This window comes from Choloepus didactylus, chromosome 18 (assembly GCF_015220235.1).
Source record: "Choloepus didactylus isolate mChoDid1 chromosome 18, mChoDid1.pri, whole genome shotgun sequence".
NCBI classification, from domain to species: Eukaryota; Metazoa; Chordata; class Mammalia; order Pilosa; family Megalonychidae; genus Choloepus; species Choloepus didactylus.
The window spans coordinates 27,848,163-27,875,822 of record NC_051324.1 but is presented as its reverse complement, the minus strand read 5'-3'; the positions used below and the strand labels follow the sequence as shown (position 1 = coordinate 27,875,822).

Sequence of the window (27,660 nt, the reverse complement as noted above, 5' to 3'; positions counted from 1 at the left end):
CCTAAAAAAAGCAGACTATTTTCCAGTATCATTGAAGCCCAATGTGCCACATCCTAATCGTTCCCCTCTACATCACTCACAGACAATCACTATCTTCTAGTACATTTATGATTCTGTTGCTTTACGTTAAAATCTTTGATCCACATTCAAATTTCTGGCTTTGAAAGACAAATATATTGATTTCTTCCAGTAACATTAAGTGATATATTCCAAGACAATGTGGTAGCTGAATTCTATTTCTAATTATCTTTGCTTTCCTGTTAAAAGCCTTGCACTTGCAAAAAGGAATGAAGTTCTGAAACATGCTACAATATGGATGAACTGTGAAACATCATATTGAGTGAAATAAGCCAGATACTAAGGACAAACACTGTATGATCTAACTTCAATGAAATAACTAAAATATGCAAATGCACAGTCAGAGAGTAGATTACAAAGTACTGGGGGTGGGGAGTAGGGAGTAAATGCTTAATTCGTACAGAATTTGTTTGGGGTGATGGGAAAGTTTTGGTAATGGATGGTGGTGTTAGTAGCATAACACTGTGAATGCAATTATTATCAATGAATTGCATACTTTAAAGAGGCTAAAATGGGAAATATGGCACATATATATGTTACAAGATAATATTTCATTTAAAAAAGGAACCCTGCACATTTCTTCACCTGGTGGCTAACAAGTGATTTACATTAAAGCAACAATCTAATAGTTTTTAAAGAATAAGGATGAACAATCTAGGTTGCTTTTCTTGGCACTTTCTCCTATACCTGGCTGACAGTGAACTAAGTTAACAGTCAGTGAGCAACCTATAACAAGAAACCATTCATGCTGTACTTTTTAATCCTTCAATTCTGCCAAAAAATAATGGTGCAGTTGTTACCCAGATCTTCTTTCACTGGCCTTTCATTAGCAAAGAAAACTGCAGAGTGATTCTAAACACAAATGTTCTCTGCCACCCTGTGCAAAATGCACATTTAATAGCCACACAATGACAATACACAGTATCCTTCCTCAAATTTCAAAAAATAACAAGATGTGCACAGGACACACTCCATTCAGGTCTCTGCTCAAAAAGTGCCTTCTTGGAGGTTTTCTCTACATAAACAGCAACCATTTGACTGTTTTTCTTTATATACACTCCCCAAGTGAAATTAGTTGATATAATTTGTGTGTTTCTGTGTGTGCGGCAGGGAGTTGGGTTACCATCTCTTTCCTCTACAATTTAGGTGCCTCAAAGCAGAGACTGTCTCCTTCTCCCGGCCTAGAACACTGTCTAGCAAAGAAAAATACTTACCATCTTAACTGAGCCACTTAAATATTTCCTTGTCTCTGTTTACCGCTCTTTACGTGATAAAAAGAAACATTCAAGATTTACAAATTAGTTTTTTTAATCCGTAAGAATAAAGAGAAACAAAGGCAAAGAAATATTCAATATCACCACTACATTCTGCTTCAGAATTAAAATATTTCTAAAACATTATGGGGATCCTTGCATATCTATCAACATTACCTGTTTTTATCAAATACCGTCATTTGTGCAACAAAAGTCTTTTCTCCATCTTCACGACTTCGTTTTCTTCTAGCTGGAAGTTCTTCATTGACATCTGAATTTGACAAACATGTCTCATAAATCATATATTCAAGCAAAAATTTGGTATTTACAATATACGGTCCTTTAATGTAAAACACATTATTTATTCCAAATGAGAAACAGATTACACTAGTGTTGTAATGTAATATTCAGACTACACTCAATTTTGCATTTTTACCATGTTTATGTCCTTACTTTTTGATATTCAATGATATTAATGCTGCATTTGTGCAAATACAATTTTTTATATGGAATGATCTTCCTTGCTAGGCGAACCCTTCTTCACTTACAGTTCTTTTTCAAGAACTTCAAAGGATACTCCAAGGCTCAAAAGATTATTTCTTCCATGATAGCTTTCAGGCAATTAAGTGCTTCTCCACTGAACTTCAAATACATCTTTATTATAACACTTATTATTCTGTGGCAATTACTAATTCCACATCTATCTCCCTAACCTAGGTTGTAAATTTTTGAAGGCCAGGTCCCTATGTGGGACCTGACTCCCAGGGGTGTAACTCTCCCTGGCAATGCAGGATATGACTCCCAGGGATAATCTGGACCCAGCATCGTGGGATTGCAAACATCTTCTTGACCAAAGGGAGATGTGAAATGAAACGAAATAAAGCTTCACTGGCTGAGAGATTTCAAATGGAGCCGAGAGGTCACTCTGATGGACATTCTTATGCACTATATAGATAACCCTTTTTAGGTTTTCATGTATTGGAATAGCTAGAAGTAAATACCTGAAACTATCAAACTGCAACCTAATAGCCTTGACTCTTGAAGATGACTGTATAACAATGGAGCTTACAAGAGGTGACAGTGTGATTGTGAAAACCTTGTGGATTGCACTCCCTTTATCCAGTGTATGGATGGATGAGTAGAAAAATGAGGACAAAAACTAAAATTAGGGTGGGATGGGGGGGATGATTTGGGTGTTCTTTTTTTCGTTTATTTCTTATTCTTATTCTTTCTGGTGTAAGGAAAATGTTCAAAAATAGATTGGGGTGATGAATGCACAAATATATGATGGTACTATGAACAGCTGATTGTACACCACAGATGACTGGTATGTGAATATATCTCAATAAAGCTGAATTTAATTTAAAGAAAAAAAAGATGAATTGAATAGAGGGATAGAGAGATAGATATGTGATAAACAAGTATAATGTTAATTGTAGAATCTAAGTAGTGAGTATATAGGTGCTCACTAAAAAAATTTTTCAACTTTCCTGTATGTTTTGAAATATTTGACAATAAGATGTTGGCATAGGGGGAAAATTCATTACCTAGTGAGATAATACCTTGAAATACCAGTCTTTTTCATTCAAGTATTAGAAAACAATTTCACTACACGAAAACATGAGTTTCCTGATGCAATAAAGAGAACCTTTTAGATGACATACCCAGCCCAACATAATATCCAATTTTAAGGACAAGGGCAATCTACTATAAAATTAATATCTCACTAGACTACAAGAGATTTGAAAAATGAAGGCCATGCTACTAGAATATAGGCAGTGTTATTTCTAGTACTTCATTTTCTTCCTTGGAAAGGCAAGATTTAAAATAACTTGCAAAATGAAATACATGATACATGATTATGAACACTATTGAAGGAATACTGGTTCAACACATTTTCACTGACCACCTTAATCTCCAGTGACAAAATCTGGTAAGAATTATTAAAATAAAAATTACCAATATTTTCATTGGTTTCTCCATTAATCATTCCATTAAACTCTCTTCTTCCCGGACGAGTCACTCTAAATAGCAATGAGTAAGACTTCACCATATGGCTGTTACTAGGTTCAAATTCATTACTGGAAACTGCAAGGGACGGGAAATTTCCAGGTTTTGTTTGATTGAGGTCAGGATTCAAAGGCACCTGCTTTTTACCTGTGGGAACTTGCCTTATTGGACAACTTACATCCTGCAAAGGCAAAGATTAATTAAGTTTTATTTAAATTATTTATGTATATGCAATTATAAGAATTATAATAAAACTTGCAATCATAGCTACAGAAAACATGGCATAGATCAGGATTACCAAGTGACATGCTAAAATTCTAACCGCAGTTCTGAAAACTGTGATACTATATTAAAATAACTGAGGATTTCCCTATATAATGAAATGACATCAAATCATATAATAAAAATGATGACACAGTATACCCAACATTTACCTTTTGGTGATCTGAAATAGTTTTATAGAAATATGGAATCAAAACCATGCTTAAAATGTTAAACTCAGGTAAATTTATCTTTTCCCTTAAGTTTTCTATTTTAACATACAGTAACTCTTACGACAATTAAAAATGAAAAAAAATGGTTATAACAACTTCACTGTCAACATCATTAAACAGTAAATCCATATTCATAAATATTACTTAATAGAAGGGATATGGATCATCTTATGAGTAATGTTCTGTTACCAAAAACTAGAGTCATGCTGAAAGAACATAGTAGAAAAATTGGAAGATGCAGAAGATCTTTATATCAAAAGAATATAGTGCATTATCTTATGGTGGCTTCTTTTAAAAAATAAACAGAAAAGAATATATGCTTATGGCTTAAAAAAAATTCTTCCTTCTATAAAAGAATATAAAATGAGAAGTGTGAGTCTCACTCATCCCACTAAAGAGATGACTACTAATGTTTGTGTATATATTTCCAAGAAAATGTTTACACCTATATATTATTTCTTTTAACACAGAAAGAATCATGCTTTTTGGTAAAACGTCTTACTTCACTTTTTAACCTAAATTTTTAATATCACTGCTTGCCATAACATGTAGGGATTGGAGTGGGAGTGGGAGTGAAGAGTGCTGTTTCTTAACTTTACATCAACTTTTTTTTAAGTGTGTAGCTAAACTGCTGATACCTACCACCTTAGCCCACTCCCTATCAATGCTCTAGAGCAGTTTTCAAGCTCCATATCACCTTACCATTATCTTGGAAGAACATAAGCAGTAAGATCCTCCATAAAGGTCAGTTCTTACTCCTCTGAAAAGACCCAAGGACTTGGGGTTACTGAACATTTTACTACTGTTAGCTTTGGTGAGTAGCCTGGGAAATTTAACAACCATAACACTTGTTCCTTTGGTTAAATGATTTCATCTTATAAATAAAATTTTGAAGCAGTGTGTTAATAAGTTAACGGCTGATAATGCTGACAACAGAATTTCTTTGCCTAAGAGTAGTTATAAAAGATAATCCTTTTGGGAAAAACTCTCTTAGCCTTATCTAAAAATCTAATGGGTACAAATAGCTAAGCAATAAGCTAAGAGACTGAAGTGGTAGGGAAGCAAATTAATTCATGGCATTAAGATGCTAAAAGACAGTTTCTTGTCTTCATTGTCATACTGCTGTAAGGAAAAAGTTTTATGCAAAGATTAGCCAGACTAGAAAAAACATGAAGAAAGATCTGGGAGGTTGACAACAGAGGTCTATCAGTTTTACAACTGAACCATCAACATACTATTTAAGCTTTTAAAGTTTTAAACATTGGCTTTGAAATATACTAAATACATGTGCACTGACATTAAGAAAATTATTCTACTTAGTAACCACGATTATTTTATACATTACCTTTCTTTTTTTGTGGCAAACTTTAACAAGCAGAACTTCCAGGGTAACAGAATTTTGTTCATTTTCTGAGTTATGTGGTGGCTTATCTAAATAGAAATTCAATACTTTAAAATACAAATTTTCTAAACTATAAATGCAGTACTCACTTCCCCCAAGAAGACTGAGGATTTCAATCAATAACGGCTTCCTAGATTGAAGCTTTCTCAAAAATTTACCGATTCTTTTTTCCCCAAAACAGTTCCAATCTTTCAGCAAACTTTTTAAAATAAAAGTCTTTATAATAAAGTCATTTAAATAAAGCTTTTACAAGCCAAATACAATTATCTTCCTATTTACTGTGATTTTTTTACTCAAATAAGATGTTTCAATTTTATTTATAGCCCCAAAATATTTACTGATTACTTCTGATTTGAAGATTCAACATTTATGATAAAAATAACATTATAAACTGCTAGTCAAGAGTAATTCTGACAAATACAGTTAAAGCTTTTTGGTGGAAAGCACCAATAAAACAGTTTGGGAGAGACAACCAAACACACAAAGTAAGCACTTTTATTTTTTCCTTCTCTTGAAATCAATTAGAAAAATTATTCAGTTTAAGATATACTTAAATATAAATACTTATTATTATATATGCTTCATTTTGAATGCATAAAGACATTAAACTAAAAAAAAGAAAATTTTATTTGACTAGCACTTGTGACCATAGGGATAAAAAACAGGTTTCAAAGAACATTAAATACTATAAAGGGGAGAAAGACAGTAGGTTTTATCTCTTCTCCAGAATTTCTCTAAAATCTTAATAGGATAGCAAAAATCAAGATCTTATTTACTACCTAAAGGAAGTTTATGACTTTTAAGTTTAAGGATTTAAATTTTGAATACTAGATTCTACATACTTGATATCAATTAACTAACAAAGGCTTTATAAATTAAGGTTCCAGAGTACTCCTCTATAATTTACTTGTTGTTAAAATCCAAAGGTGTAAGCTTCATTAGAAAACTTGATTAGTGCATAAACATCTACATTCCCCAAAAAATAATTTTTGTTTTGTGAGATTTTGGACACTTTTTTTCCTACTTAAAAAATTCTTCTTAGCAGTGTATACACACAAAACACGTTTCAGTTTCTTTTTAAGTTGAATCCAGAATAAAAATACTTTTATATAGCAAAAAATAATCCAATGTCTAAAATGCGACAACAAAAATGCTCTCGGAATAATAGTGACCATGAAAATAGTACCTTTCTAATCTCTGTCTAATCTTTATCTAATCTTTGTCATTCTAAGTGGTTTCAAGTAGAAATTGTTAAAAGTCTTCATTTAAAAACAAAAGAAAGAATAATTTTAGGGATCTTGATATTGATTTTCTATCCTGGTTTCTTAAAAATATTATTTCTTTTAAAAAAAAACAAAAGAAAACTAAAAATAGTATCTTGAATGGCCTCTTCTCACAGAAGAAACAGGAGTGGCAACAAAGTTTACCTTCTTATTTACTTAAAAATCATCAAGGAAAAAACAAAAATAGTTAATTTGAGCAAATTCTGAAATTTACATATTTTGACATGTAGACAGGAAAAAAGTTTAATCAGATTACTTTCCATGGTATTGCAGAAAACATAAAGATTAACCATCAGTGAAACAAGTCCCTAGGGAACAAAAGACAAACCCACAGAATTCAATGTAAGCTTCTAAGGTGGTCGAGTCCATGTACTATATTAAGTACAATAAATAACATCAAACAAACATGATGAACTGATTAGAAATAAGGATTCTATAAGATAATTTTAAATAATTTTTGTAAAAAACCATAAAACTGTTACTCAGGTTACTTCTATATAAGAAGTGTACCAGGTCTAAAGAAAAACTAGAAATAAAGTAGTACTAGCTGCTAATATAGACATGATCAGATTTCAATTTTCTTATTTAAAACCTGACCAATGAGTGATTAAACTGTGCTAATATAATCATTTTGTTTATTGAACTGTGTTTCTCACTAAACAATAACAAAAATGACCAACATGACATGTTCCTTTTAAAAAGGTTTTCTTCCACTGCATGATAATTAAAGGATACATGCACAAATTTAAGATGGACAAGCTGAAAGGGATTTTATTCATTTTGAAACCAATTAAAATTTTCACCAGCAAGCTTTAAACTTTGATATAAAACATATAAAACACTGTAATTTTCTTTGTAGAATACCTAACATGTTGATAGTAGTAGTGATTGATTCAGCTGATTTACTACTCTTTTAAAAAGTATGATACAATAACATAACTCACAACGCTTATGCAGAAAGGGTTCTATTTAGGAGACTCTTCATCTATTCTAGATTCCAACACAATTAATTAAAATTTTCATCATTAGTCTTTGTAACTTAAAGTTGAAAAAATAATAGGAAACCAAAAATGCTAAAGTCTGAGAAATTTAATTTTATGAAAAGATTGTCCATTATTTTCTACTTATTTATGATCTCTGGAGATAACAGCTATGAGCCAGGTAAGGTAATGTTTGTTACAGAGCTTTTTCTCTACTAATACAGCACTAGAAAAAGTATGGTTTAGGGATAAGAACTAGAATCTGATCCTTAGATATGAGCCAGATAAAGCTAACATTTATTTTCAAGAATGACCACAGATAACACTGATAACTATCCTTGATATAACAGTTTCTAAATCTACTTAAAATAGATAGCAGAGAAGCAATAAGGAAGCCTGGCTACAAACAAGATCATTTTACAAACAAGATATATAAGGACTACCTACAATTTTTACAAGCTTTTAAAGCAGAATTTCTTAAAAGTTGTCCCTTTGTGGACTTCAAAGTTCTATCAAAAACCTACTAAATCTGTGTCTTTGTAGAGATCAAGAATAAGTATTTTAAACAACTTGTCAAAATGTTTCTATACACACTAAAATTTAACACGTACTTTTAAAGTTTATAGAGTTGCAAGTTATATCCCCTCATTAACCACATAAAGTAGTAACTGAAATTTTTGAAATCAACTAAAGAGAAATAAAGTTATCAGAACAAACATCTTTTCCAATGAATATAATTTTATAAATTTACACACAAAATTTTTACATTCACAAAGGCATTTTGCAGTGAGCATGCCAACTTATTTACTTTTAAAGTACATACCATTTTTATGGAAGAAACCAGTAAATGTAAGCTGCAGATGAGCTGACAAGCTAAACAAAGCAAACAAAAAATTTTATCATTTTCATGTTTCATAATAAAACCTTGACTTTAAAATATAACCCTGGAATAAAGCTACTTCAGTTAGTTAATAAATGTTTGATTTTCTCATTCTTAACTACAATTCAGGCCCCTGCTTTCCCTGTTAATTTTGACATCCAAAACAGACTGTCTGCTAAAAAAAAAAAAGACAAAAAAATTCAATCCACAAAATTAAAACAAAACCACAATAACACCTAAGGAATAAGGTAGAAAAAGACAGACCACCAAAAAATGAGGAAACAGATACAGGTTTCCTTTCCCACCTCTCAAAAGACAACCTTTAGAAGGGTGGCTGAATCCATTCAAGTATTTGAATGTCCTAACAAATGATGCAGAACCATCACATTCTACTTCAATTAGAGGTGAAATACACAATTAAATACGTAATTTAAAAAGAGCTGTAGATTCCTAAATTATCTACTCTGTTCAACACGTCGTTTTCACTTTCAATGTTAGAAGCAATGGGAAAGGAAAAGGTAAGCACGAACTATATGATCCTTTTGTTTTGAAATATAGCTACAGACACCAGAAAAGCTATTAAGATGGAATAAACTAAACAGAAACATCAATATCAACAGGCTTTTTTAGTACCTTTAAGCTTCAAAAGAGAACAATATATTTGATCTGGAGTCTTTCTTAACTTTCTAGAGCATAGTTTCTGTGGTATGAGACAGTCAGATACCAGATTACAGAGAGCTCTACAGAGAACAGATTGTGGGGAAATGGAAGCATTACTCAATGAACCGCTTACTCAAGAAATTTACTAGTGAGAAGAAGGAAATAGAGGTTAAAGGGCAATAAGGATAATAAAGGGTGAATATTTGTGTTTCTTTTCAAATGAAAGTGACAATTTAGGCATTTTTATAATCAGAGAGGGGAAGAGTCATAGAAAGATATTTAGGCAAGAGCGTTAAGGAGCAAGAAATGCCTAGAAATGAGGGTATATTATAAACAGTTTGGTCTTGTAACTTTGCCCAGGACTCCTCTTTTTCTAACATAAGAGAACTAAGAGGTAGCGAGTGAGATATTTCAAAGGAAGATACAGGGATGTCTCTATCTTCTTAGTGAAGTAAGCCATGGAACTGTCTGCTAAAAGCCTACAGGTTGGGAGTAGTGAAGGGCATTTCTAGAACAGTACTTAGTATACTAGGATATCAGTCAAGGACAAAAATAGAGCAGTAAAAGGGTTGAAGCAAAATTAGAAAGCATAAATATGAGGGGAAAACTAAGAATAACAACCATAACTTAAAAATCAACAAAAATAAGAATATTAAACAATGGGATTACTGAAAACAGGAAATTTATATATAATAATAATTTTACATTACTCACTTTCCAGTATGTGCTTTAAAAGCACATCCCAAGTAGGAGTTGGGGGAGAGGGGGAAGAGCTGACTATAAAAGGGACATGATGGAAATTTGGAATTCTTTATCTTGATTGTTGTGGTGGTTACCTGACTGTATGAGTTTCTTAAAACTCAGAACTCTATGCCAAAATACGTGAATTTAACTACATAAATCATGCCCCAATTTATAGTACATTAGGGGGACTGAATACAAAGGAATTTTTCAAGTTGATGGAAATGTTATATATCTTGATGCTAATAGTTACCCAAGTACATACATTTATCAAAACTCAAACTATATACTTAAGACAGGTATATTATTTATTAATTAATAATTATTAATTAATTTTACTCAGAGTTGATTTTTAAAAAGCATATCAGCTATCTGAAAAATCTACATGCCATTTTAATAAAAAGATAGCATTTTCCTATGAAAACACTTCTGAAACTGTCACTTTACTTATGTTTAGCAGAATTAGCTAAAATCCAAAGCATAACTGAAAGTCAAAGAGGAATATTCTACAATTCCCACAGGTTAGAAGATAACCTTTTAGTCACCATCAATCTATCCTATTCACAGTTGCTTCAATTAAACCTACATACTAAGGTCACATTTTCTTAAAACAAGTCCCCACTGCCAAATGTTTTGGCTAGCTTATATGCTTTCCATGGTATGGCGCCCACTTCTTTTCTCCACTAAAGGCTTCCACAGAGAAAAAGCATGGTAAAATACCGACAGAAAACCTGGGTTTGAATTCTGGCTTTGGTCATTAGCTGTGACCTTGTATCTATAATATGAGGATACAACCGCTCTCAAGATTGTGACGCTTGCATAAAATAATAAAGTATGCAGCAAAGTACTCTCTCCCTCTTCTACAAAGACCCCACCCCCAACCATCCCAGAGATTAATGATCACTTCTTTATAAGCCCTTGTTATTTACCACTTGTCACAATTTTTTCATACACATAGTCTGTTGACAACTGAGATATAAACCCACACTGAACTGAGACTATCTATTATATTGGTGTCCCTAGCACCTAATCACGTCTTACCAAAAAAGGCACAACAAATGTTTTTCTTATCCACCCAGAGTAATAAGCTTTTTAAGGTCAGGGATCATGGCCCATTAAACTGTAGTTGTAATATTATTTACAGTGTTTTTATGGGAAACTTGATTCTAAATTCCAACTTTGAAATGCCAGAAACATTATCTATCCCAGAAAACATTAAATCAGTTACTCAAAATGCGGTCTGTAGATCAACGTCATTAGGCAAACTGTTTACATTCACAAGATAGGAAATTAAGAATAAGACTTCAGAAACTTTTATAACGATTTAAGTGTCACACATCCAATAGTGCAATCAGTATATTTTTCAAAAATATCAATCTACAAAAGAATGGAAATTAAAAACAAACACAACATGGTCCTTCACCACAGATGGTTTGAGACAGACTGGTTTAAATGGCACATTGTGGGATATCCTACATACCCAGTTGTCACTGTTTCTTTGAGAAAAGGAATTCCAAATTTCAATTAATCAACTAAAAAATTAACTTCGGAAAAAAAAAAAAAGGTAACTTTGGGAACGTGGTTTGCTATGCACAAATCACCACTCCCACCTAAAAGTAAACATTCTGATATGTACTTAGAATAAAGGGTAATAATGAGGCCTAACTGATCCCTTCTATAGGTGGCTTCAACCAAAGAAAATGGGTAACATTTTCTTTCCCTTCCTGATTCACCTTCTTCCTTCTTTTTTGACTACTGTGTCCACATCTTAATTGGTTAACTGCATCAGACAAAGGAAGGAAAAAAAAAAAACCCAGTAAGACTGGTCAGGCCCAGTTGAGGCTGCCAGAATCCACCTCAGATGACCAGGTTATCAGATAAAGATTTGGTTCATCTACCTGATGTGTTCCCTGTTCCTGTGTTCTTAGGAAGCAAGTAATAATGGCAATAGGAAACTAGATGAGGAATTTGAAATTTTGAGATTCCAAGCACAAACATCAATTTAGAAGCAGAGTGAGGTTGAGTAAATTTGTGGCTAACATTTTAGAACAAGATTCATGTAGGAACCTCAAATTTTAAGAATAAACAGATTCCAAAGAGGTACCATAGTTTTCCTGATGGAAAGAGACTAAGAGCACTGCCTCTAATTTGTACACATTATTTTCATTTATAGCAGGTATAAGGTTTTATTTCTAGGGTCATGACTTTATTATCTCAAAACAGGACAAGTTTAATGATAAGCTATTTGGCATCTACAATAGTAGATGTTAACTACCCAACTTTTCTTATATGTTTTATCTTCTGATATATAAAGCTGAAGAATCAGTGACTACATGAAGCCCATTATTGTAGAATCCAGGGACTCCACATGGAACTCAGACACAGGGATGCGGACACTTTGTAGTGAGAAGATAAAGATGAAGGGGGAGGGGTGTCCATTACATATAAATGAATCACCTTCCAGAAGTATGGTAGAGGAAACAAAGGAATTATTACAAATCCAAATTACCTAAAAAGGAAATTTCCAAAAAAAATTGTTCTTGAACACCCTGATCTTAAAGATCAGATATATTAAGTGGCAACTGATGAGGCAGCTTCAGGAACAGGTTTTTAAAAAGAAGTTTATGGCCCAGGTTCTGAGAAAAGAACTAAACACAAGATACCAGTTGGAAAATAACTTCAAAACTTACATTCAAAACTGGATAGATGAAAAAGAGAAAAGAGGGGACGACAATCAGATCTTACTAATGGTAGAAAAGACATATGACCAACTTAACAAGCAGCCTATAGTTTAAAAGAATGCAGCTGAGTCTACAAAAGTAGGAGGACAGGGAAACACCATTAATGTAATACTTCTACTTAAAATAATTTAATGGCTTTCTTAGGATAAAGACTAATATCCTTTAACAGTCTACAAGGCCCTGCATAATCCAGCCGTGTCTTCTGCTCCAGCCTCATCCCATGACACTCTTCCCAGAATCTCTCTTTAGCTACGCTGGCCTCTTTTGAGTCCCTCAAATGACAATATCTTTTCTTTACCTAGAACTATCAGCCTGCTCACACCATTTTATTCCTATATTCATTTTTCAGATCTCAGCTTTCCCTGACCTATCCCTATTCCCAAATACAATGCCTCAAATAAGAGCTAGCTCTGCTTTATAAACACTCATAGTTTCCCTATACTTTTCTTTCACAGCACTTATTTTATAATTATATGATCATGTCTTTCTCAACCTAAAACTAAGCTTTATGAAGGCAGAGTCTTCATCTGGTTTGCCCACTATTATATATCCTAGGGCTTGGTATAGTGCCTGGGACATGGTAAACCAGAAAAATGGGAATATCACCCCCCAACCCCCACCACCCCACCCACCCACCCCCAGCCCCCCCCCCAAAAAAAAAACAGATCCAGATCTTGTATTGCACAAAAGATATTTATAATGTAGGGGGGATATCACGCAAGGTACTTTGCCCCGTCAACCAGCTAAGAACACAGGCTTGAAATATCCCTAACAAGAGTTCTGGTTTAGGTATTGAGAGGCAACTCCCAATTTGGAAAGCTTTTCATGATGCATTTCAACCAGTGGAGATACACTAAGAAGTCAGGAGTTATGACTAGAGAATTCTAAAATTGGTAGAATTGATAGCACAAGAAACCCTTGGGATACTGTTAGGTTGAAAAGCTACAGAAAGGCAAGAGATTTATTTTATAAGTCATAGTCCTCGGACAGAATGCACAATAAATTCAAAACGGAATACCGGGAACAAGAATTTGAAAGGATTTAAGGCATTATATCAGACATTCTAGAAAGAAAATAAAGATGTTTTAAATACATATAATCACACCAAAAAGGCAAGGACAGATATCAGGAAAAATCTGGGACAAGTGGTGCTATCACTATACATTTCCAAAATTTGCTAACTGCTTTGGAACTTTCAGAAGCCACTCTTCAAGAAAAGAAACAATGTGCATAGATGATAGGTTTTATTCTTGACTTTAAAGTTACAAATGACAATTATGGTCATAAATCATCTTATCTTAGGGAAATAAAAACTCATGAACTGTCTCATTTTTCCTATCAGTTCCTTCCCCTAATTTCCTACAATTATTTGTGACTAGTAAAACAACTGCAGACCTAGATTATAAAATACATAAAAGATCCTAGAATACCAACTTCTTTTGCACAGGATAATATTATGAATTTGGCTTAGTTTGTAGTCACTAAAAATGTTGTAATTATTTCTGACATTCAGTTGTTCTAATTTTTAGGGTGTAACACTGTGCTATTTCTGTCTATCTAGGTATTCCCCAGAACTCTGAGGAAAGAAATACATTGGGCTCGGGAGCTGCGATACTACAACTTTGGAAGTGCTGAAAGAACATGAATTATAGTAGAAGACTCTCAGAATACAGCTGTTGAACAGATCCAGGTTCCAATGAAACTGAGTGAGATCCCTATGTCTGAGATGACACAGAATAAGAATGTAGGAAAAGTGATACCTTTGTATATGACTTAAGATTTTAATTGTCTACTGGTTAATTTGTTGGAACAACAAAGATTTACTTTTTACTCTCTTAAGAAAGAACTTAATAGATTTTACATGCAAAGTTTTATACCACTGGCAATATATATATTGTGTCTAGGGTACTTACAACCCTGTGTGATATGTTTAGTAGAATATGATTATGCCTAATTTGGGATGAGAAATATACTGAAGTATCTTAATAATATAGAGTCTTGGGGTAAACCTAAAATGAACCAATTTCTCAACTCATTTTAGTGCCTCTGGGAGCAACACTGAGATATCCACAAAAGATCTTGCAGGCTTGAAATGGCCAACTCACTAGTTCCAGGTGGACCCTAAGGATTGAAAAAGTTGCCTTCTAAAATTACCAGAAGGAATTTTGCATAGCCCTCTGATGTTTCTGTGAGTTGTTTAACAACACTAGTACTAGCCTGGCTGATGGCACTGGATTAAAGGAACAAAATATACCGGGGGAGTAATTATCCAGAAGGAATTGACTATTTCTACAGCCAATTGGTATAGAAATTGGTATAACCTATTTCTCTCACAACATATACTATACGAAAAAAGCTCTATAAAATTATCAAAGCCAATGTCACAATGAGATAGTAGTAGGGTTTAGTAGAACCGTGTTAAGGAAGATGAAAAACAGAGTGAAACGTTTCTTTTTCTTTTTGCTTCATTCATTGTTCTCATTTGGACCTGGAATGTCCTGGAGGGCAAACTGGTAAGATGGTCAGTAGAAAAGAAGCAGGATAGTCAGATCTGGCTCTCTTTATAGTCTATACCTTTAGTAAAAAGTTCTGAGGGTCCCATGAGCTCTGTTTAGGATAGGTGACCAGACAAGAATCTGAAATAGAAATTCAACCAAAGAATAGAGTGTATATCCACTGAGGGTATTCTCAGTCATATCTTGTAAGGTTCTTCTTGGGCAGTAATAGATAAGACTAGATAAAGATTTGGGATCTCAGCTTCTAAAATGAAGTAACACAGCTTACTTATAAGGTGGGAACCACCTAGACATAGAAATACAAATTACACTTTGGTCTTACAAGATTGCAAGATAGAAAATAAGAAGTGAGATCTTCCAATTCAAATGACAAAATCCCCTAATGCAAAAGCCAAACTTAAATTATAAGGACTGCAAAAGTGATGTTTCACTAAAAGTCACAAAGTCACTAAAACAATCAGAAACCATAAACGAGACAGTATTAGACCAGTATATATCCTAATCAAAACTGGGAACCTGTTTAAAAGCTTCAAGAGAAAGAAAAATACATTTTGGCAAATTTTCCAACTCCATTTTAAAAAATCTAGTATTTTGGGTTCTGTATTTTTCATAAAAGTAGTCAATGAATGAACAAATACCACCCAAGCTCCTGTTTTTCCTTTAGAATACCATTCAACTTTCTTTAGTATACATATCAAAAAATAAATGGAAACATAGTGTCTAGAGTAGGCAGACATTTGGCTAGTCAGAAAACTTAGGAATTAGTTTTGGGTATCACATTTGAAAACAGGTATTAAGGAGATTCTGTCCAAAAGGGTCAAGTTTCTAAGATTAACATGTAAGGAAACATTCTTCAAATATAAAAGTTGGGAACACCTTGCTTCAAAGATTCAAATGAGGGAAGGGACAAGACTGATAAAAGAGAGCTTCTTTCACATTTAAGGATGACTACTTAGAAGAGATGTGATGCAGTGAAGCACCTATGACAACACCTAGCACATAGCTGAGTCTCCTTTCCTCCTTAGATGAGGTTGTAGGATTAAGACTGACTGCAGAAGTTATAAAGAGTGACTATGAGTCAAAATGCAAAAAACTGGTAATAGAGATAAACAATAATGAAAACCGCCTTACAAAACAGCGAGTTACCCAACATTGGAGGCTTCAAGCTGAGGCTTCAAGACTCTCTGCCAGTGATGCTGTAGAAGGAATTCCTGATTTGTGTATGAATTTGGACCAACTGACCTCTAAGTTTCCTTCTAACTCCTTATGACATCAAGGTGATCACTAGGGAAATGATCACTACCATTTTTCCTCTTTCCTCAAGTTTATCACTTAATGTAAACTGATAGGTTATCTTACCTATGAGATTCTTGCTCTCCTTTCATTTTCTCTACTTTTGATAACATATCATCAACTTTAAATGTTTTCCTGGAAGAAACAGATAAACAAAATAATCACTTCTCAACTGGGAAAAACAAACAAATTATACTTTATTTAAACTATAATAAAGCAAGATGGAAATCTGATTTTGATTTTTAGTGAGATATATTACGGATTGTTAGCCACAGCAATGAGTACTTTTAAGAAAGTGTATGTTATACTACAGCAGCTAAACTTTCAAGGCCCATCTGAAATGCTAACTTTTCCATAAAACCTTTTGTAATTATTTCCAACCCAGATGACTTCTCCTTACCCATACCACTTGGTTTACATTTTGACATTCAGTTCCCTGCATAAGAAACATGTTTAAATATTTTATTTTTCTTACTGGATTATAAGCTCCTGAAGGCCAGATACTGCTTTTCTTAATCAAACAAACAAACAAACAACAACAACAAAAAAAAACAAGGAGTGTTTGGCATAGAACATTATGCTTGGTAGGTATTCAAAGCATCTGTTGAACAAAGCCAAACAAATGCAAATTTGTCCTGAAACATTCATATTTCTATAAGCAACCTGACAAACATGTATTAGAACCATCACATAAGAATGGATATTCTACAAAACATATCAGAAGCTCACAAGACAACCTCAAAAAAATTATTAACAAAGCCTAATGTCATATTAAAGAAATGGCTGTCACCATCATGAAAAGACTTGGAAGTTTAGGGGACATGGTCATAAAATAATAATAAAATTATTAGCATTTAACGTGACAAGTTTAAGAAAAAAAAGTAAAATTTTCCACAAAATAGAAACTGAAATTAAAAGTAGCCTCCCAAAATAATTAAAAAATGAATGGATTCTAAAGCAAGCCTCATTTTGCTTCTAAAAGTGGTCTACTGTATGTCCTAGAGATAGAGGGCAAAAATCTAGACCCTGATATAATTTGTTATCAGAAATAAATGTTTCTCTTTATACTAACATGTTCTCTTCAAATTTAGGAATTTAAAAACTTAATTTATTCCACATGAATTTATTACTTTACAAAGCTTAAATGCAGATACCAGAAATTACCATTATGCTCATTCCTCAAAAACAATTACTCAACTACTACAGTAAAAAATTGTCAGCAGAGAAATGTTAATGTAAATAAACCACAGTAAAATACCAATAGGAAGAGCAGAATCGATATAATCTATGTTTTAGATGAATAGTCTTACAAAAAAAACAGGCTTCTCTCTGTACCTTTAGAGTTACTGAAAACTTCAATATTAAAATTTCATCCAATAGAGCAAAGTAAGAACTACTTTAGGAAGGATGGCAATACATTTTCAATCTCCACAGATAAGAGAGAAGAAAGAAGAAAAATGCAGGACTCTTCTAGGCTAATTACGATGAACTTTACAGTATAAATATGAAAGGTCCTTTTAAGGGGGTCTGTGAAGTTACTAGAATCTTTTAAGAATAACATGTTTATCTTTAAGTAATGATTAAGAAGGAAGAAAGGCAAGACTATAAATCCCTATTATTAAAAAGTTGTGCATAGAAGTGCATAGGAGAACTGAATAATTAACAACCATTAAAAACAGATAAGATCATAAAGGCAACCCAGCCTTCCTTAGGAAGAAACAAAACAAACCAACCACATAAGCAACTACACAAAAATAGCCTCTCCTCAACACCAAGTTATTTCTTTTCTCTAGAAATGTACTGCTACTCTGAGATTTAACAAGGGAAATAGTTATCATCAGCAGTATTCACCAGAAAGGAGAAATAGTATTCACCAGAAAGGAGACTATTTTTAAAATTCAAGCGATTTCAGGAAATCTTCTGCAGAAGGTTCAAAAACAGCTCACAAAAATATAGTAAAATGGATTCAATAAAAGTTGCCCTTCTCTTCACCTATATTTCTATTGTCAATATAGTATGAGCCTACAGAATTTGAATGAAGTGAGACTGAAGTACAAAGCCAGTTTAACAAATATACCAGAGTATGTACAACTGAGTGTATGATTTCAAAGGGACATGCTTATTCCAACAATGAATATTATACTGTTCTAAAACTGAAAAAAGAATTCCAAAAACATTTTGGGCATGGTACAGTACTGAAGGCAATTTTATAAAAGGAGTTCCAAAAACATTTTAAACAAAGACCACAATCACTGGGTAAATGCCACCTTCCAAAGTCACCAAATACTTTGAAAAGGCAGCACCTAATTTGAAAATACTTGTTGTGGAATAATTTGTTAAAAATTAGTCTTATCTTGTATAGGCCAGGCATATAACAGGACAATTAAGTGATTACTATGCACTTTTGTATGGAAATAAACTAAGCAGTATTTATATATTTCTTGGCTGGCAAACTGCTTCAAAACTCCACAAAGTCATTTTTTCAACCAAAGGATAATAAGTAAGAAAATCAGCTTCTACTACTAAGCTTTTTAAATTGCCACTACCCATTGGCAGACAACAGAAATATACCCCACAATGAAATATTCAAATAGTCTAATAAATATGACAGAAAAATGAATTTAAGATTTAAATGTGTATTTTTTATCCAGTTATGGATTAATTAAAACTTATTTTTAAATAACTTAATCACTTTTAAGATTGAAATCAGACAGCATCCTATATACAGATCAACTGATCTTCCATATTAAAAACTGTTAAATCAAAGAAACAAGTTTACTACTACTTAATCAAATTCTTCTAGTTCTATAGAATAGGAGTCAGCAAACTATGGCCTGTGGGACAAATCTGGCTTACCAACTGTTTTTGTATAACCCATAGGTAAGAATGATTTTTACAGATAAACATTTGCAATCAATTTGATGACAGGGAACACAATCTCTGAACCCAATTAAATAAAACATTATCTCTGTCCCACACTTACCAAAAAAAAAAGAAAAAAAACTTCCACCCTTACCAGTGGCCTTTATTATATATAGTTGTACCCAATTATAATCCTTCTAATTTCATCAATAAAAATTTGTGAATTTTTGTTTGCTCACTTTTTATAGAAGCAGCTGCATAATATCTCCAATATTCCCTTCTGGCCCACAAAGTCTAAAATATTTATTATCTGGTCCTTTACAGAAAAAAATTGCTGTGCCCCAACATAGACAAAATAATGGAGTACACAGGTAGAGCTGACAAATCTAATTCCGTTGCCTAATTCATTACTTCTTTCCTACTTATTCAGGTACTTGGCAAGTTTCACCTATTAAATGCAATACCTTTTTCAGATTCAGAAAGAATGCCGAATACACATAGTTTTAAAATACCAATCCTTGAAAATATACCTAGATACAACCACAAAGCTCATCTATGTCTAGCTACAGAAAAAGTGGTACTTACTTAGCAATAAGAGTCTTCAAAGGAGTTTAGTTTCAAAGTCTATTCAGATAGCTTAATGGTTTTTCTAACTCAAGACTATAATATCAAAACTGACTGCTTAAAAGAAAGTGTCCTCCATTATGTTGAGTGAAGTTAGCCAGAAACAAAAGGACAGATTCTGTATGGTCTCACTAATATGAACAGACATTAATGAACAAACTTTGGGAGTTAAAAGCTGACAACACAGGCGACCAGGAGATAGAAAGAGGGCAGAGATCAGCCATTTGACGCTGAAGGACTACAGAAAGTTTAGGATTGATTGCATAGATCCAGAAATAGATAGGATAATACTGTGTGATGGTAGCACGGTATTGTAAGTACACTGAACAAAGATGTCTGTGAGTAAAGCTGAAAGAGGTGGGATAGGAGAATGTATGACACCAGAGGTAAAGATAGATGATAAAGACTGGGACTGTATAATGTGGCAAAAACTGGAGTGGCCAATGACTGTTACTAAATACACAAATATAAAAATGTTTTTGCATGTGGGAAAGCAAATGAATGTCAACCATGTAGAAATTTGAAAAAGGGATGGTATTCAGGAAAAAACATAATCAAAGCAAACTCGAGTCTATGGTCAACAGTAACATTGTAATATACCTCCATTAAATGTAACAAAGGCAATACCCCAATGCTAAATGTATATGAGAAGGGGATATAGGGGAGTAATATGGGATTCTTGGTAGTGGTGTTATTTGCTGTCCTTAGTAGTATATTGTATTGTATGACATGTTATTTTTCTTTTTATCATTTTTTCTTATTGCAAAAAAAAAGAAAAAACAATTTTTCTTGTAGTAATCAGTATGTTCAAATGCTGATTGTGGTGATAAACGTACAACTTTATGATGATACCATGAACAACTGATTGTACACTGTGGATAAATGTATGGTATGTGAATATAACTCTATAAAATTGTAGGAAAATATATATATATAGGAGTAAAAGTGTTGGAGAAAACATGGTGAGAGGGATGATGCCTCACCAATATGGACTAACTACAATGTGTAAACTCAGAACTGAATCTTAGAACATAGCCTAACGTGGACACAATAATTGTAATAGTCCCTAGATTGTAAGCTCTTACAGCAGTTAACTCTATCCCTGAATTGTAAGGCCTATCTCCAAACTTTGAGATGCTGATCCCCTAGCGTATGTTGTCACAAACATTGGGACTGGCGGTTTGATGTGCTGAGCCCTCAAGCATGGGACTTGCCCTTATGAGGCTCATTACCACAAAGAAGAGTCTAGGGTTGTATGTAATGGTGCCTAAGAGTCTCCCCCTGAGTACCTCTTTGTTGCTCAAATGTGGCCCTCTCTCTCTCTAACTGAGCCATCTCGACAGGTGAACTCGCTGCCCTCCCCACTACGTGGGACCCGACTCCCAGGGGTGTAAATCTCCCTGGCAACGCAGAGTATGACTCCCGGGGATGAATGTGGACCCGGCATCGTGGGACTGAGAGTATCTTCTTGACCAAAAGGGGGATGCAAAATGAGACGAAATAGTTTCAGTGGCTGAGAGATTCCAAATGGAGTCAAGAGGTCACTCTGGTGGACATTCTTATGCACTATATAGATAACACCTCTTAGGCTTTAATGTATTGGAATAGCTAGAAGTAAATACCTGAAACTACCAAACTCCAACCCAGCAGTCTGGACTCCTGAAGACAATTATAGAATAATGTAGATTACAAGGGGTGACAGTGTGATTGTGAAGACCTTGTGGATCACACCCCCTTTATCTAGTGTATGGATGAGTGGAGGAATGGGGATAAAAACTAAAGGACAAATGGGGTGGGATGGGGGGATGATTTGGGTGTTTTTTTTTCACTTTTATTTTTTATTCTTGTTCTGGTTCTTTCTGATGTAAGGAAAACGTTCAGAAATAGATTGTGGTGATGAACGCATAACTATGTTATCATACTGTGGACAATGGATTGTATATCATGGATGATTGTATGGTGTATGAATGTATTTCAATAAAACTGAATTAAATTAAAAAAAAAAAAGAAAGTGTCCTCCAATATTTAAATGTCATCACTTGATATCCTCAATAAACATTATCTCCAATCTATTACAAGAATTTGGCGCTCCACTTTATTACATGTGGTTAAGTGGTAAATGTCACAAAGCAAAAATAAGCTCTGTCCCAAACCCCTAGACTCTACTCTAAGACCAGATGATTAAGACCTCTTGTTTTTACAAGAATACTCATTCTACTGACTTCAAAAGTATTTACCCTTCAGTAAAACCATCACCTAAGATATAAAATAAGACTTTGTGAACCTATCATTACAGGAGCTTATTATTGTCCGACATTCAATAAATATTCAAAAATTAACTGTTAAATAATCGGTGGCATAGAGTAAAAACGTGAGTAATTTTTTTTATATCATTTACTTCATTACTAAAGCATTTCTATTAGGAAAAAACTTTGCTAATAAACTGGAATTTACAAAACTGGTACTATTAAAAATCACTTTCTGACTAATTCTACCACTCTTTCACCTCAGCTTTCATATTTAATCCTTTATTAGAAATAGTACTTTAAAACAAAACTTTAACATGCATTGATTAGCTTGAAATAAGATTCAAAAAATGTACCTTTTGATGTTTGTTCGGGAGTTTCGATGAGACATATAAGTAAGAGTTCTGTGCAAAAATATTGGCTATAAAAAAAGTTGAAAATATTAAAATTAAATATAGATGAAAACTAACAAAAAATATATTGATTAATTTGCTTGATTACTTACTGCTATGAGATTCCGAGTTCGAAGAAATCTATAGATCTGCGTTGGTTCTAGAAACATGAAACAAAATCCAAACATTACAGAAATTTACTTATCATTTGTAAGAAATACACCAACCCAGACCATGTTATAACCAATATAACTCGATCATCTGTTATGGAAATTATGTACTAAATATTTACATCCAAAAAATTAGAATGCACATTAAGATCAACATACATCCACAATCCATGGCATACAATCACAAAATTTATCTATGTTGATTGTAAATTTACAATTCTCTACTATCTTGTTTCTAAACCTGACATTTCTAAGGTGGTAGTTGTTTAAACTAGTCTGTGTGCAGAATGTAAGAGTGACAATTAAATTAAACTAATTTATTTATAACCCATCTCCTTCCATAAATGTACATGAAATGAGGCAGCTGAATTCAGCAAAAGAACTACATTTTTAATGCTGAACACAAGATGAAATTTTAACTTTTTAACTGGTTATTTAAAAAATGTATATAGCAGTCAACCAAAATGGAATGAAATGGTTTCCTAGATATGCTAATACAGGTATGTTGAAAGTTAGTCAATATTAAAGAGATTTCTTAGACATTAGATTGTAGCTACAATTCCCAATGAATATTTCTAATTAAAGTCATATCTATTTGCTCAATGTAAATATTACCCCAATATGCAAATGTTACCACATATCTTTTTAGCAATCAATAGATCCCAAGTTTTTTTAATGCTGAGTTTAGTTAAAATTTAATTTGCTATGAAGGACTTAGGGTATAGATGAAAATATTTTAATATACCATAGTATACAAATGAACTACTAGTATCATGTTCTTTAAACAAAGCAGTATCAAAAGGAACTAAATAGGAATAGCTGTTATTAGTAATTACATTAAAGCATTTAAACTTTCCAGAAACTAAGACTCAGATTAGAGAAGAATCAAGTTGTTTGTGACCAGAAATGACAGTTGACTTCTAGCTGAACTCATCAGAAAGCAAACAGTTCAAACTTTATCAGAGGACTTGTCTTCTCATAATATTTAGAAATAATTCTTTAAATTTCCACTTAGTCTTCAATTAGTTTAATCTCAAATGTGTGAAATTTTAGAAAGGGGTACAAACAGGTTTACTGTCATCACTGCCCTTTAGTTCACCATATTTTCATTTAATCTCTCTAGATTTTTGAAAATAAATTAAATAAAAACAAAAATAATGTCAATCTCTCAAGCAGGTTCAATATTCGTTTCAATAAAAACTGAAATTCCTTGTATTAAATTCCAATTAGAATTCATGAAACACTAATGAGAGAGAATGAAGGAACAATGTAATACCTCTTTCCAAGCACAGCTGATACCATGCCCTTAACATATGCCACGGTAAAACTGTAAATAAAGCCATTCGGCTATAGAACCGAGTTTATTCAAGTTTCTGTAAGATACTTATATTAAAGATCACCCCAATTATAACATCTACCCAAAGGTAAGAAGGAAAACAATCAGGATATGATATTAAAGACCAGTTAAGATTATTCAGTCATGATTTTTTGCAAATAAATTCTATTGTTTGTTTCACAGGCACCAGGCTCCCCTTTTCCAAGTCAGTCACAGTTTCGCCCTGGAAAAAAACCTTAAAAACCGAAATTGCCCACATAAATGTTCCGGAATTAAAACAAGCACAAGGAGAATCCCGGGGTTGTCTTCAGAGACATAAAATGTTTAAACACTACCTGTCTCAGTCTACGTATCCATAAAATGGGTTGATAGATTTGAAAGGATTAAAGACTCAGAAAGGTGCCATGTTAATATGCAGCACCAAGTTAGTGCGAAGGCATTTCAGACTAATGACAATTTGGTCGGTTTTACTGCACTGATCTCTTCACAGGCTTAATTTTGCTCCTCAAAACCTGCAACCGAAACCCCTGTACTTCTAGAGTACGAAAGACATGAAAGAAAACAAGAACTAGTCCTGGGATCTGACTGCATCCTTAATTCAACCGTAATCTCATTTAAAAGAAATCTGCTCGTAACGCGGGGCCCCACTGCCTAACCTCTTGTGGAAACCTTCGCAGAGTCCAGAACCTACCCCGGACCCCCTCTTCCCCCTTCCCAAAAGGCCCCAGACTTCGGGTCACCTTAAGCCGTAATTTCTGAAGGCAGAATATTCCCCCCTGAATTTCTCCCTCCACTCCCAAATCAAGTCGACTCCCGGAGAGGAAAGGGGGCTCAGAAAGAGTGTCCCATCTCCCTAATGCTGAAATAGGTACATATCCCTACCCTCAAAGCCTCATACACACTCACTCTCAAAGGCCTGGAGGAAAAGCTCGTGGTCAGCCTGGACGTGCTCCATTTTCGGCTTCTTCACCGGTAACACCGCGGCCCCCGCCGCTGCAGCCGCGGATGAGGAGGAGGAGGAGGCCGAGTAACTGCCGCCGCCTCCACAGCCCCCGCCGCTGGATTTGCCGCCCGAAGCCGTCGCCGCCGCCACCGCCGCGGAACCCCCGAAGCTGCCTCCCCCGGACCCCGCGCTGGGCCCCGAACCGCCCCCTCCCCCACCGCCGTGCTTCTGAGGCGCCATCGCGGTTCCTGCCTCCTCCCCCCGCCAGCTACCCGCCGGGCGGCCCCGGAGAGTAAGCGCCTGCAATACCAACCGCTCGCCCCAGCAGGCTCCGGCGGACCGAGGGGGGAAGGAGGAGTGAGGGGAGGAGAGGGGAAGGGAAGGGAGGAGGAGAGGAGGGAAGGAGGGAGGAAAAAAAAAGTGTCTCCTCCTCAGAGCCCCGCTCCACTCGGGAGGCCGCTCACCCTACCCTGGCCTGGCTCCGCCCACTTCCCCGCCCGGAGCTCTGATTGGCCGACGGGAGCGCGCGCCGCCCGGCCGCCCAGCCTGTTGGCCCAAGCATTCCCCCGTCAGTCACGCGGAGGCGCTTCTCGCAGAGGCCTGGCTTGGTTGGCCCGTGCGCGCTGCCGATCGCGGGCCCTGCCGCTTCTTTGAACTGAATTCGCGGGAAAATTAGGGGTCGGAGCGGCCTTCCTGCTGGCCCCGGTGCATTGTGGGGAGAGAGGGACCCAGCGAGCTGTTTAGGGAGCCGTTTCTCGCCCTCCTAGCTTCGTCAGTCGCCGCCCCCAGGGGGGTACAAGACTCCTGAAGAGAGGCAGGCCTCTGAGGGACTGGGAGCGAGGCGCCTGTTAAATGAACTGAGATCTATTACGGCTCCTCGAGTCTCTAACTTCACAGGAAGGGGCCTGCCGGGGGGCTGGTGTGCCTACCGTCGGGGTCGCTTGTCATCCGAGGGGCCCCCAGGGCGGGGGTCGCGTTCCCTGCCCCCTCGCCACGACGTGCCTAAAACCACCCATGGCCGAATCCTACCCAGCAAAACCCTTGAGAGGATTAGGGGCAGCCAGAGGGTTGAGGCTGTTGCTCCTGCACGAGACTGGGCTCCATCAAACGGAGCGATTTATGTTGTAGTAGGAATTTCCTATAAAAATGAGGAAAACGATTTTCTGTAGGTGCTGTGAAGCTTCTGGATAGTTATTGAGAAAAGTTGTGACTTCTCCACGTGATGGAAGCAAAGTCTAGATAATTTGACACCCCCCACCCCAACCCAAGACACCCTAGGAGTGGTCAGAGGGAAAGACTGGGTGATTTCTTAGATAAAAGTTACTCATTTTGCTCTGAATCCAGAAGTTGAAGCTTTAAAACAGTCAATAGCATCCTTTCCCTTTAGTCTGGTTTACCTTAGTCCTAACCAAGTCCATTTTGTTCATGTCTCTAATTGAAGTCTGAACCCTTTTTCAGCTTTTTTATCTGTTGCGTATGAGGTAATACTGACATTCATAGCTGCCAAGCTCTAGCTCTTGAGTTTCAGGTGTCCCGAAGTTCCAGGGGCTGACCAGGTTATACATAAAGAGCTCAGCATCTCAGAATTTAGAGATCACCATTACAACTCAGAAACAGATGTGACTGCTGTAAGAGCATACAATCTAGGGACCATTACAGGGAGCCTTCCCCTGATAGGCTGTGCTCTAGGATTCGATTCTGAGTTTACATGTTCTAGTTAGTCCGTATTAGTGAAGCATTATAATGTTTCTCTTTTCATTTCTGGCGTACTTCACTCAAAATGCTGTCCTCAAGATCCATTCACCTAGTTGCGGGTCTCACAGCATCATTCCTTCTTGCAGCTGCTTAATATTCTATTGTATGCATACACCACAGTTCACCATTCTGTTCCTCAGTCGATGTACCCTCAGGCCACCTCCATACATTGCAAATCATGAATACTGCCGCCATAAACACCAGTGTGCAAATGTCCATTTGTGTCCCTGCTCTCAGATCTTCCAAGAACACACCCCATAATAAGGTTGGAGGACCTTATGGGATTGAGAAAATCTTCTTGGCCAAAAGGGGGAAGAGAAATGAAACAAAATAAAGTTTCAGTGGCTGAGGGATTTCAAATGCAGTTGAAAGGTAATTCTGGAGGGCATTCTTATGTGCTATATAGATATCCCTGTTTAGTTTTTAGTGTATTGGAATAGCTAGAAGGAAATACCTGAAACTGTCGAACTGCAACCCAGTAACCTTGATTCTTAAAGACGATTGCATAACTATGTAGCTTACATGGTGTGACTGTGTGATTGTGAAAACTTTGTGGCTCATGCTCCCTTTGTCCAGTGTATGGACAGATGAGTAGAGAAATGAGGACAAAAACTAAATGAAAAATAGGGTGGGATGGGGGTGGTAGAATGTTTTAGGTGTTCTTTTTTACTTTTATTATTATTATTATTATTATTTGGAGTAAGGAAAATGTTCAAAAATTGATTCTGGTGGTGAATGCACAACTCTGTAATGGTGCTGTGAATAATTGATTGTACACCATAGATGATTTTGTGGTACAGATGGTTTTGGAGTTGTGCTAATACTCTTAAAAGATTTAAATTTCAGGTTAGACAAGATGATTTCTAAGGGTGTCCTTCCAATACAAATCCTGTGATCTTATATTACTTTAAAATGAAACACTGTCTTCAAAAATCCCAATCTATAAACACAGAAGCATTTCAAACTTTCAGTCACACCTTTCATATGTTTACTCTGAGTCC

The 27,660-nt window shown here is 35.2% G+C and overlaps 1 protein-coding gene across 2 annotated transcripts in view; it reads right to left on the bottom strand.

Moving 5' to 3' along the window:
• Nucleotides 1–25,359, bottom strand: part of SUZ12 (SUZ12 polycomb repressive complex 2 subunit) — a 46,533-nt gene extending 21,174 nt beyond the window's left edge. The window contains exons 1-8 of one of the 2 annotated variants that reach the window (XM_037809368.1): nt 24,868–25,359; nt 22,569–22,615; nt 22,420–22,484; nt 16,398–16,466; nt 8,324–8,373; nt 5,181–5,266; nt 3,291–3,522; nt 1,509–1,602 (exon numbers count right to left, since the gene is read on the bottom strand). In XM_037809368.1, coding sequence (XP_037665296.1) covers nt 1,509–1,602; nt 3,291–3,522; nt 5,181–5,266; nt 8,324–8,373; nt 16,398–16,466; nt 22,420–22,484; nt 22,569–22,615; nt 24,868–25,144 — 920 coding nt within the window. In that variant the 5' untranslated portion in view covers nt 25,145–25,359. The remainder of the gene's footprint in view (nt 1–1,508; nt 1,603–3,290; nt 3,523–5,180; nt 5,267–8,323; nt 8,374–16,397; nt 16,467–22,419; nt 22,485–22,568; nt 22,616–24,867) is intronic. The other variant, XM_037809369.1, reaches the window with a different exon arrangement.
• Between the last annotated feature and the right edge of the window lie 2,301 nt (nt 25,360–27,660).